Raw genomic sequence first — 12,899 nt, forward strand, 5'->3', positions numbered from 1 at the left:
AGTATAGTTCTCTAGAAATGCTTTTAGTTTTGGCTCTCAACATGTAAATATGGACTATGTTTTCTTTTACAAGCTAATCATGTAGACATAGTTTGGCAACTATCTTATGTCGAAGAAAATGAGAAGCCACATGAACAAATTTGGAGAACAAGTGGAAGATCAATGGGGCAAAGCTAGCACCATATCATATGCAAACACAAAGTTGATACATGAAGCAGAAACATTACTCGATCGCTGTCTTCAAGACCATGAGTTGGTGGAAAGATATTACCTCAAATTTATGAAGCAAATACAAATTCAATGCATGGACCTAAAGCATCACTTGATCACCATCTTAAAGACCATGAGTTGGTGGAAAGAGATTACCTTGAATTTTATAGCACAACTACTCAGGCTATAGTGATGTTGCATGGGCTAGAATATTGCCAGAAATCCCATGAGACTTTGTTTAATTGTGATATTCTTAGCCTGGTTTCAGATGAGTAGAGGCAAGAGAATGCTGCAAGGGCATGTTCCTTTCATGGCAACATATGATTAGTGGAAATTTCTCTCCCTCTTTTTCAGGCCCACTTTTTAGTTGGCAAACCCCTCCCCCTCGAAAATCTACCTCTACAGTTCTCTTTTCAGCGGCCAATGCGGAGGGACGTTTATCTTGCCAACACCAATGGCTTGGGCACATCCATCAACATTCTAACTTGTTGCCCTTGCCATTTGGTGTGAATTAGCAAGTGGAAGTCACAACAAGGATCCTTTATTGCCTCCGCTGTCATTGAATCCACCCATAGGAACTCAAAGAAGAAGGATTGTTGTAATTGCTTTCTCAGTGATTAATATAATAGTCCCTTACTCTTCCTCTTGAAAAAAACAATCCGTAATGATCACCTTGGTTATGGATCTTGTAGTTACATCACCTTTCCCACGGCCATACTCTGGTCTGTGCCCGGACCCGAAACAATGAGAAAGACAACAACCTCCATGGCTATGTGGGCGTTCCATTCAAGCTCCGAGCCACAGTCAGAAGTTTGATGTAGCTCGTGAATTCGCATCTTGGCAATAATGCTCGCAGGCGTGTTTCCATGTCAGGCGGCCATGTCACAAGACCGCCAGCAGTATCCCACAAGCTCCCTCCTATTGCATACCTTCTTCATCATGAACCTTCCGTTGACATCGGGCAGTCACGCAGATTCGTATTTTCCAGGGGCCTTTCAGACATGGTGGCAGCAGAATACCTGCAGCCTTGTTCTTCCAGAGCATCTGAGGACAGGTCATCTGGTAGCGTTATGGCCCTCATGCGTGCGAAAACCACTACCTCCATCGAGACGCCTCACGCTACCGCTGTTGAAAAATCGGGTGCTGCAGAAATGTCTATTTTTCCCGCAGACATCGATACTTGTGTTGCTCTCTTGCGCTGGTGTCGCGATAGCCAGTCACTGCAGCGTGGCAAATACGTCCATGATCTCGGAGTCTGCAGCGGTTTTTCTGACAATGATGTCTTTGCAAGCACCCTTGTGCAGATGTATGAAAAATGTGGAGCCATAGAGGATGCAGTGAAGGTTTTTGCTGATAGGAGAGAAGGAGATGGCTCATCTTTCAACATTGTTATTGGAGCACTCGCTCGGCACAGTTGTCATCAGGAGGCATTCCAGCTGTTTGAACAAATGCAGCAGGAGAGTATTCTCCCTAATAAGGTCTCATTTATGATCATGCTTTCCCTATGCGGAAGCCAGGCATTGTTAGCTGTGGCCATGCACATGCATGTTCGTATCACCAGTAGAGGGTATGATTCAGATGTAGGTGTTGGCACTGCATTAGTCAGCATGTATGGAAAATGTGGCAGCATGGTAGATGCAAGTGCAGCTTTTGATAGGCTTCAGCACAGGTGCACCATTTCTTGTACTGCCATGATTTCTGTATGTGCTCAACATGAATGTTGTGAATTAGCGCTCCAGATATTCAGCCAAATGCTGCAGACTGGGCTTGAAGTGGACAGAGTCACTTTTGTTAGCACATTGGCTGCAATTTCGAGACATCAAATGCTTGGTGCTGGAAGGCAGCTTCATGCTTGCATTATTGAATATGGGTTTGATCAAGCCCTCACTATTGTTAATGCTTTATTGCACATGTATGGAAAGTGTGGGAGTCAGCATGAAGCCCAAAAAGCGTTTGATGATATGAAGGAAGCAGACCTGGTGTCGTGGACATCACTAATTGCTTCTTATGCTGAGAATGGAAATTTGGAAAAAGCTGTCTGTATTTTTGAGCAAATGCAGAAAGCAGGTTTTTCACCAAATAAGGTCACTTTTCTCACCATGCTTGCAATGCTTGCTGACCAGAAGGCTTCTCATGCAGGAGAGCAGCTTCATGGCTGTATCATTCAACATGGATATGAACTAGATCGAAGCATTGCGAGTGCACTCATCAGCATGTACGGCAAGTGCGGAAACTTAGATTGTGCAATGATAACTTTTAATAAAATGGATGAACATGATGTGGTCTCCTGGACTGCTATTATCTCATTGCATACCCAACAAGGTCAGGGTATGGAAGCCTTGCAACTGTATCAACAAATGGAGCAGGTAGGAGTTGTGCCAAACAAGTTCACCCTAACCACTGTTCTTGAGGCATGTGAAAGCCTGGCAGCTTTATCTGATGGCAAGCACATGCATTCTTACGTCCTTGAAAAGGGGTATGAGACTGATGTAGTTCCTGGGACGGCTCTTGTTAAGATGTACAGTGCATCTTGTAGTCTGAGGGATGCCTGTTATGTGTTTGATAAAATGTCAGAGCGAGATCAGGTGACTTGGCACACCATAATTGCAGCGTATGCTGAGGATGGACAGATACATCTTTCCTTCCAACTCTTTGACATGATGCAGAGGGAGGGCATTTTGCCAGATCAGGCCATTTTTGTTTGTCTTCTTGGTGTGTGTGCGGACAAACTATTTTTAAGTCAGGGGAAGCGACTCCATGCTCAGAGTGCTGAACCAAATATACATGTTGCTCTGGCAACAGCCCTTCTCAACATGTATGGCAGGTGTGGGAGGCTGGAGCTAGCGTGTCAAGTATTTGAGGACATGCTTGAGCAGAATGTAGTTTCTTGGACTGCTCTGATTGCTGTCTTTGTTGAGAACGATTGTTGTTCCAAGGCTATCCAAGTTTTTGAACAAATGTTGGAAGAATGTATTTTGCCAAATGAAGTCACTTTTGTCAATGTTCTCATGGCTTGTGCTAGCATGAGAGACGTACTCCAAGGCAGGCGTGCCCATACTTGCATCTTGAGCAAGGGCTTGAGATTAGAGGTAACAGTAGGAAATGCTCTTATCAGTATGTATGGAAAGTGTGGTCATGCAAGAGAGGCACAGAGCACATTTGATGAGATGGTGGAAACAAATATTGTTTCCTGGACTGGCTTGATTTCAGTGTTTGCTCAGCATGGCCAGGTTGATGCAGTTTTGCATGTTTTTGAACAGATGTTACAGAAAGGGGTTTTACCAAATGAGGTCACATCTCTCAGTGTTTTAGATGCTTGTGCTAATGATGCATCTTTTGTCGAAGGTGAGAGAATGTGCAGACGCATTTTTGGCATGAAATCACAATTAGATTTGCTGGTGGGTAATAGTATGGTGAACATGTATGGGAGGTGTGGGGACTTGAATGGTGCACAGATTGTTTTTGAGAAGATGATGGAAAGAGATATTGTAACTTGGAATGCAATGATGGGTGCTTATGCTGATCATGGAATGGGCAAAAAGGCATGCCAACTCTTTGATCAGATGCAAGTTGAGGGGTTCACACCAGATGAGATAACATCTGTTAATCTGCTTGCTGCTTTCAGCCATGCTGGTTTGGTAACTGAAGGCTGTTTTTACTTTGCTTCCATCATGCCGGTTGGTAAGCAAACTTCAGCACATTTTTCTTGCATGATAGATGCATTTGGCAGGGCAGGGCAGTTAGAAGCGGCTGAAGTGCTTGTTGGTCACATGCCTTTTTTGCCAATGGCAGAATCCTTCACAGCCTTGTTGGGTGCATGCAGATTCCGACCTGATATTGCACGAGGAGAATGTGCAGCCAAACATGTTTATGAGTTGGATGCAAGAAGCATGGCTCCTCTTTATATACTCTCACACCTCTACAGTGCTATTTGAAGTATAGCTACACTGAATGCAAGGAACAGATAGATAATCAGTAAGTTCTGGAGTTGACAAACCAAGGGAATAGGTAAAGTTGCTTAACAGGAACCTTCACTTTCCGTGTTAGTAGCAAACTTGTTACCTGATTGGCAAGACTTTGCTTGATTGCCTATTTGTGGACAAACTGCTATCTCCTAATAATGATCTCGGCTTCCTGGATCAACAATATATGTATCGTAATCAGACCACTAGTTGGTGACTTCTGGCTGGAAAGGCCTTCAGAAATACCAAAGTAAGGTTAGTAGTTTTTGTGTATTAGAACATAGCAGATTCAATCATGTATATGATTCTATATGTTTTGTTCAACAGGCTTCACAATCAGCTCCATGATGCATATCAGTACATCTATCAATGCAAGAGAATTGAGGAGGTTGGTTACTGCTATCAACTGGCTTTGTATACTTATGTTTCAGTATGTGTGCTTGTGTGCATGTGCATGCACGTGTGTGTGTGCTTATTTGGGCAACTTACTTTCTTTTGTGCGGGCAAAATGAATATGTGACGAATAAAATGTACTTGCTCCATGATAGCTCTCAACTGCATCCTTTATATTTTGGGATGGAAAGCTACCATGTTTACCTGTTCTCTTTTTTTTTTCTTATGCCCCTAATATTTCCGCTTCTTTTTGGCAGGTTTTTTCTTGCATCATCTTCTGGGATGTTAGGGATAATTTGATGCCTTTAGAGCATTGGTATCCCTGTAGGCTGCTTTAAATGCAGTTGGTATATCAACCAACTCTTACATAAAAGAGAGATTATATATTCCTTCACTGTACAAGATGGATTTCAACTTATGATCGTTTTTTGCTGTGGTGTTGGATACAGGTTCTACCTTGGTGTGGAAGCGATCTATTGATGCTTGTTGACTGCAGTTGGGATCAACATATAACAGTGGCATGGCAGAGAGGGAGATTCACACCTTCAAGGCCATTTGCAGTAGAGGTTTGACAGTTCACACACTGAAGGGTCAATGCTATGAGTTCCTCTGCCAGTCACAACACAGATGAAAAGGATGTGCTCTGGTTTACAGGTTTCAAACCATTTTCTGTAAAATATTGACTGCCATTAGGTTTACAACTTTGACTCTTGTTGCCTTGAAACTTGTTGCTTAAGTTTCTTTCTGTCATTATTTTGATTGCATGCCTATAGGACTCTGCTGCTTGCTAAAGACCCTTGCTTCTGGCAAGTACCACTTTTGTGTTCTTGTAGAAAGAGCAAATATTTTGGTGGGGCTACAGGTTCAGGGATTGTGAACTTCACCAATAAGGTTATGATTATTAGCCCACGTAATGCTGGCATAATCAACTTAAGCTCTAATCCATGTTGCCAAGCAAATCTAAATTCTACTCAATCTGTAGCTTATCCTATGTGGCTTCTTGGCTATACTGTCTAATATGCCCAGACCTTTTGGATGACAAAAGAATGGCATACAAAGTTCAGGGTGATGGTGTGCCCCTGATAGAAATTTGACCAGTTTGCACAGCTTCAAGATACAAGGGTTCATGTTCTTTGGACAACTTCTTGGGACCAGCTTAGTTGGACATTTTAGGAAAGCTTGGTATCGAAGTGCCAATACATGGCATTGAAAACAGCTGTAAAGGAAGAGACAAGGAATATGATAGACTTTTTGGGCATTGTTATGTTTTAATTGTGGCATAGATTGACAGCATCAAGTGCCATGCGAAGAAGAAATGTTGGGCTTTAGGAGATTTCCTAAAGAATAATCTATCTACAGATGAGAGATAACAGTTTGATTGAATCTTTGAAGAGGAATCCTCCAAGGGTTGAAACTATCTACATCTTGGCCATAGATTATCACCACAAATAATGAAAGAAATGCTTCCAGGTGCAGGCAGGGTGACTAATATCTTTGCTGGAGTTTGACTTCTAAGAATCGTATGTTGGACACACTGTTTACTACTACAAAGTCCACATTCTAATGAATTATTGGGGAGGTAATGTTTGCTCTCAAACACTAGATTAGTTGCTATCAGGAATAGCAGAAAACAATGGGATGTTTGAGACTGATCAAGAACTTGAACACTCATTATATGAGCTACATGTGTTCATATTGAGTATGGAGATCTAGATGTGGTGGTTCTAGGTTTTTTTGCAGCTGGGAAAGCTTGCCTGTGTTTGGATATTGTAGTTTTTGGCTGTGCATGTGTCAATAAAGTTGCTCCAAATCCAAAAACTTGGTAAGCCAAGATCTTTGTAATGATAAGTTTTGTTACTAGTGATCAATCTATTGATAAACTTGCTTTTGAACAAGTCCAATAGATAAAGGAATGAAGGGAGAAGCTTTGAGAGGAAGCACCCAAGCGGAAGCAAGAGCTATGGTGGAAGGAGCAAGAGCAAGAGACACAGGATGTGGGAACTCCAATAGTCACAATGTATGATCACCTCATTCAAATGTCATTAAAAGAATAACGAATGAAATAACAGTGATGGGCGTCCGCAATCTGCAGTGTACAGGTGTGTGGGTACTGTCAATGTAATGAATACACGGGCAGTTAAGCACAGACGCCTTTACCCCTAACAACCTCCCACTTAAGGGCGAATGTGTCCCTAGTGAAAAGAGGAGAAGAAAAAAGTGACAATATAAATATACATAAAGTACAACATAATAAGGAAAGACGCCATCTCATCCAATGTCCATCAGCTTTCCAAGGAAGGGAAAATGCCCCGATGAGAGACTTTTAGCGAGCAGATTTGTAAGATTTTAGTCAGTTGAAATCTTAATAAGCTTAATGGACTTGTGCTCAATGACCCCTCGGATAAAGTGGTAATGTATCTCAATGTGCTTTGTCTTTGCATGGAAGGTTGGATTCTTGGCCAATTGAATAACACTCGTAGAATCCGAATGTAAAGTAGGGAGCTTATCAGTAATACCAAGGTTTGTGATTAGATGACTTAACCAAAGAGCCTTCTTGCAAGCCTCAATGATTTCAACATACTTTGCCTTTGTAGTGGATACAGCCATGCATTTATGCATCTTAGACTTTCGAGGAACAATATCAGCAAAGATGAAAACATAGCTAGAGGTAGACTTCCTATTGTTTGCATGTTTTACATAATTAGAGTTAGTGTATCCCACAGCTCATGTATCTTGGCCACTATAAAATATGGACATATTTGTAGTGCCCTTAAGGTACCTTATGATACCCTCCACGGCATTCCAATGTTGCCTTCCAGGTGTAGCCATATAGCGTGCCATAACCCTACTACAAATGTTATGTCAAGATGAGTGGCTATCATAGTATACATAAAACTGTTCACTGTGGAGGCACAAGGGATCTTGGCCATCTCGACCTTTTGCTCATTAGACTACGGACAATCGGCTTGACTAACTTTTACATGAGAAGATAAATGATAGTTAATAGGCTTAATATCCTACATATGAAACCGCTCAAGGACCTTTTAGATGTACTCCATTTGCAACAAGTAAAGGATCGCATGTGATGCGCATTTCAAGAATATGTGAAACTTGTCCCATGTCCATCTTAAAGCTTTTTTTGAGCTGACTTTTCAAGGCATCTAGTTCATCATGAGTGCTCCCAGCGATCAATATATCATCTACATAGAGTTCCGAAATCATAAGGTTGCCATCACGGGCGTTTTTTATATATAAATACGGATCCATATCACTGTGGGTATATCCTTGTGAATGGATGAAAGCATTGAATTTGTGGTACCATTCCCTAGGTGGTTGCTTAAGGTCATAAAGACTCTTTCTCAGCTTGCACATTAGGTGTTTTTGGTCTTTTTTCTCAAATCCCTTAGACTGCTACATATAAATCTCAGCATGTAAGTTCCATGTAAGAAAGTCGTCTTGACATTAATTTGATAGAGGTCCAAATTTGGCTGTGCAACCAAAGCCACTACTAAGCGTAGGGTAGTCATTTGGACCATACGAGAGAAGACCTCATCAAAGTCAATACCATACTTTTAGTTAAAACCCTTTGCAACTAATTTGGCCTTACATGCTGGCTTGGGATGTTCAAGGCTGTGGTGGGAACTTACGCTCAACCGCCAAGACCCACGGATCGCTTATTGTTTCAAGCGTTCCAAGCCGAGCCCTAATGGCTACCTCTCACATAGCCGACGCGCCATCCATATCTACGGGTGTAGTGAGCTTACCTCCATGCCGTTCGAGTTATCTCCTCTCCTGTGCACTCCGGTAGCTCCACGATTCAAGTGCAAGCTTCAAGCAAGCTCATCCTCAAGCTCCACGCTCCAAGCTCCATCACGGCGAGCAAGAGAAGAGAAGTGAAGAGAAGAGAAGAAGAGAGGAGAAGATGGAGAGTTTCTCCACCCCATGGTCCCTCACTCTCACACTCACTCTCTCACACTCACACTCCCTCTCTCAAGCACAAGCTCAATCAAGCAAGAAGAAGAAGAAGAAGAAGAAGAAGAGGAGAGCCACTTTTTGCCACACACAAGAATGAGCTTCTCATTCACTTTTCAACTTTATATACAAAACCCTAAATCCCTTTTGGGCAGTCATCCCCTTATCCCCTTTTTTACATGGCCGACCGTGGCCTAGGCCATTTTTCCCATTGCCCTTCTATCTTCCTAGCTTCCTTCCTACCGCCCATCTACCTTTACAAATTGCACGGGTGAGAGCTCGGTGCTCTTTAAATTAAACCATGATACGCTTGTGCTCTTTTACAAAAGTATTGATTCGCACTTTTTCTTGTGCGCTCTTTTCCTTTATTTAGGACTTTTATGCATTTCTTGTGCTTCCATATTTTTCTTGGCGCGCCTTCGTCTTCCGTTTCACTTTTGCCTTGGTCTTTGTCTTCTGCTTTAGCTTTTTCAGATTTTCCACCTTGTTCGTCTAACGGTTAACATTACCCCTCTCCTAGACGAGTGCCAGTCCCATGGCACTCACCGTCGTAGGTAGCAGACTTTAGCATGCACCGAAGACGTGGGTGGCATGGACATTGGTGGCTGCCGTGGAGTGTTGGTGGTGATGTGGAGGAAGGTCATTGGGGGCACGTTGGTGGCCGAGGTGGCTGGTGGTAGGGTTGTTGGAGTTGGTGGTAGGGCTGTTCGTTGTTGGGGATCTGGTACATGACGATTCTTGGCGGGCCTGCAATTGAAAGCCTCTCATAGGTGGTCTCTCCGGAGGGGTAGTGCTAGTCTTCGCTATTGTGCACAAGACATAGTGCAATTAGTTTGGGAGACAGGTCGAACTCTAAGCAAAGCAAGCTGAGAGTATTGTCCCGCACTTGAGGACCCAAACTGTGTACATATTTCGGTGCAGATATTATGTGAGTGCTTGTGCTCGTGCATACTTAGATATTATGTAGTTAGAAGATTGCGGGCTAGTTTCTTGTAACAATGTGTGGATGAAGCAAAGTTGTCCATGTTGAGAAGAAGTACACGTGAAGGTATATGAGATATCCTTTGCATTGTGACTGCACGACGTAGCATAATTGAATACAGGGACACCGCACTTTCAGTAGCTGGAAGCTATTGGACTTGCTTGATGAGGACGGTGTACTTTTCATGGCCAATCGTGCGATGCTTACCACAATTGATTGCAATGGTATTAAGGTAGAGTGCAAGAGGGAATTGTGCAAGTGGGTCAGGGTGACAGGTCTAACCATAGGCGAGACAAGCTCCCTAGGTATGTCCTGCCCTTGATGTGCCCTGAACAATTGTGGGTGATGCTAAAGGGCTCGGGGATTAGGGACGGAGCCAGCCGACCAAGGTCACTGGACGTACCTAATTTAAGGACCCCTAGGTGCGGTGCTGTGATTGTGGGTGCTTTTTATCTTTTCGTTATTTTGTTCTTTTTTTTTTTTTGACTTGCCTGAGTACAACCATTGCAATATGTTGAGGCTATTAGCCTTTCAATGGGTTGGAAAATGTCAAGCTTCGAAGGCTCAGGAAATGGATATTATAGTGATGATTGTGCCCTAGCCTCGTTGTTAGAGAAGCCGTTGTTGCGATGTTGGTACGATTGAGGTAACAACCATTTTGAGCTCACTGTAGAGCTTGACCCAAGAAGAGAGCCTAGCCCATGACTATGCTTTGGTTCGTGCGATGTGGGCACTCGCAAGGGTGATTTTTTGCGTTCGACAGCGTGGCTTTGTTGCGGTTTTTTGTGCGGTTGGTGGTCTTGCAATGACTTGGGCATTGAACACGTTTGGACGAAGACCTGTGTCATCCTGCATCCACTTGTCACTTCATGAGAGTATATGCAAGTCGCATGCGTCCAGTACAATGAACATATGTAATCATGTCAAGATATAACTTTTCAAAATGCTATGATGCTGATTGCAATGCCTATTCCAGTGCTTGTTAAAGACGTGGCATATATTAACGATAGGTAAAAGAAGTGTGTACAAGTGGAGAGCTTGCCCCCTTAATCATCAAAAGACAAAGTTATAGCAGGATGGCTTGTTAAGCTGCTTGTATATCATAGGGGCTACTCGATTTGCACAAGGCGGGGTGAGTCCGGGTGGTTAGGCGACTGAGGCGCTGCTGGTGAGGGACTCATGTGAGGTTGGGCAGGGAAGATGTCGGCCGTGACCTGAATGGTGTAGTCTCTGGCTGTGACCGTTTCCAAGATGCTTTTGAACAATGCATCGAATTCTTCCTTGTCTCGAGCCGCCCTTTCAGCCTTTGAGCACCTGGTGCCCGAGCGCCTGTTGGGGGCTTGCACAACTGATGTTACCATACGTTGTGTGCTTCTTTGAGCTTCTACTCCCCTGACCTGGGGATTCTTCGGCCTATGTCCGGGGCAGTGTCGCTTGGGACCTCGTTTCTTTGCATACCTTTTGAGGGTAGGCACGTAGCGCACCGGCGGAGGGGTGTGTGCTATATGTTCTCGTCGACAGCGGAGAGCGTCTTTGCAAGCTAGCTACCCTAGGTGCTCCATGTCTTCCTCGTAGGGGGACCTACAAGATGCGAACCAAGGATTAGGCCTTGATACAGGATAAAACCATTCGCATGCAAGGGATTATAGTGTGGGTTATCAAGCGCATATGACGAGAAGGGGAGGGGTGAGGCATGCAGTGGTTGTTGGAGAGGGATGGCCCCCATGATGATGTTCATTTAGCCTCCAGCCATTAGCAGATCTTGGCTCATGCTAAGTTACACGGACTGGTGGTCATGGATTGGGGCAGGGCTCATCCTCGGAAGGATAGACCGGAAAGGGAAAAATATGTATAGAAAGGAACTGCACCTTATCTACACCATCAGAGATGTTGGTCAGGGCTTCCTATGGTGGTAATGAGGGGTGCATGCCCTCCGCCCGGAGGTGGAAATGTTCACACAGCTTCTAGATAGGTGGTGAGAGGAGGACCTGACGAGCTTAGCTTGTTGACCCCAACTCTTCTCTCTGCGCTTGACTATTATTGCTTGTGTGTGTTGTTAGTGTCTATATAGGGTCACAAAGGTCATTGTTTATTTACATACATACCCATGAATCCATGTCACATCATGAGGATAAAAGCCAATTGTAGAACTTTGGATTGTATTGGAGCGTGGCACACGCATTCAGTACTCGTGGCAGGTTACTCAATACCGATAGATATTTTGCAAGATGGAGTAGCATGGAACCTTGTCCGAGTCTACTGGCAACATGTAACTCCTCCTCAGTGAGAACCTTATCAAACAAAGAGTTCTCTTGGTTAGGTTCAGCTAAGTCCGTACCCCGAATGGCAGTCAACGTTCGAAGAGAAGTTGGTGCCAAATAGGTTGGGTCTCTTTGAGATCGCCATTTGGCCAATCGCTCCTCTGAGACTATCATGATCTGGGCTTCTAGTTCAGCCATTGCAACGCGGTTTTCACACCATCGCTGTTCAAATTGACTTCGGCCCTTTGATAGTCGCTTTAGTTGCTCTATCTCTAAGAGATTTGGTTGGCAGAGCGCATCATTGAATGTGACAGTTAAGCGTAGTTCGTCGGCTTCCTCGCCAGAGATAAGTCGAATGCGTTCATACAGGAGCCTGTTATAGTGCTCGTCAAGATATTCTTGCTCTTTCCAAGATAAAGGAAATGACAAGTATTCTTCGAGCTGCTCTTTAGGGAATGCGCGCATGTCTGCCAGGACATAGACACGTGCGAACACCTTGAGCTTAGCATCCAACTCAGTTAAGCACTCTGTGACACTTCTATGTTCAACGAGGGCTTGCTCGGTTGCTATCTCATGCAAGGTTCTAAGAGTTTGCCTGGGCTTTAGCGTAGTTGGGGGGTCAGGCCTAGACGCGCAAGTTTGGCCAATGCTAGGATTTCTTATGCTCTTGGGGTTTCCATGTTTCTCCTGAGGCTTTGCTATTGCGTCATGATTTTCCTTGGATGTGACTGGTATAGGTTTGTGCCTGGTATAGGTTTGTCACCCTGCTGTGACAACATTATATCCACTCTTGATTGGTCAATGCAAGTTCTATTGTCGGTGGATTTTTGAGCGTTGCAAGCAGTTCTTGATGGTAATGACTGCTTTGATTTTTCAGAGCACACGGATGTGTCTGAGGTTTCACCGCTATTAGGAGAGGCATCAATGGGTTCATTGGTGGATGGACTCCATGCTTTATTCATTAGCTCCCCAACGCTCTTCGTCTCAATGTTCTTGGGATCCACAACTACCTGCAACTGTTGTTGTTTTCGCTGCTTTCTCCTCTTTTCCTTGGTCAGTGAAGGTGCATCTCTCAACGACTCAGGACCCTGGACTAGGTCAACCGTTGATGTGCTTGGT

The 12,899-nt window shown here is 44.0% G+C and overlaps 1 protein-coding gene across 3 annotated transcripts; it reads left to right on the forward strand.

Moving 5' to 3' along the window:
* The first annotated feature begins 878 nt into the window (after positions 1–878).
* Positions 879–7,030, forward strand: LOC148028421 (pentatricopeptide repeat-containing protein At2g33680-like). Of its 3 annotated transcripts, XM_087690226.1 has the most exons (5): positions 879–4,422; positions 4,500–4,560; positions 4,823–4,912; positions 5,015–5,219; positions 5,339–7,030. In XM_087690226.1, the coding sequence occupies exon 1, from the start codon at positions 1,077–1,079 to the stop codon at positions 4,143–4,145; it is 3,069 nt and encodes a 1,022-aa protein (XP_087546352.1). In that variant the 5' UTR covers positions 879–1,076; the 3' UTR covers positions 4,146–4,422; positions 4,500–4,560; positions 4,823–4,912; positions 5,015–5,219; positions 5,339–7,030. The 3 variants fall into 3 exon arrangements, with proteins under 3 accessions (XP_087546352.1, XP_087546351.1, XP_087546350.1); XM_087690225.1 differs by having other exon boundaries at positions 879–4,427; positions 5,015–7,030; XM_087690224.1 differs by having other exon boundaries at positions 5,015–7,030.
* The last annotated feature ends 5,869 nt before the right edge of the window (positions 7,031–12,899 follow it).

Source organism: Lygodium microphyllum, chromosome 12 (assembly GCF_053477565.2).
Source record: "Lygodium microphyllum isolate KBCC chromosome 12, Lygodium_microphyllum_v1.1.10, whole genome shotgun sequence".
Lineage (NCBI taxonomy): Eukaryota > Viridiplantae > Streptophyta > Polypodiopsida > Schizaeales > Lygodiaceae > Lygodium > Lygodium microphyllum.

Bases quoted from the DNA above. Each gene is read 5' to 3' on its own strand.
- LOC148028421 (XM_087690225.1), top strand. From the start codon at position 1,077: ATGTCAGGCGGCCATGTCACAAGACCGCCAGCAGTATCCCACAAGCTC.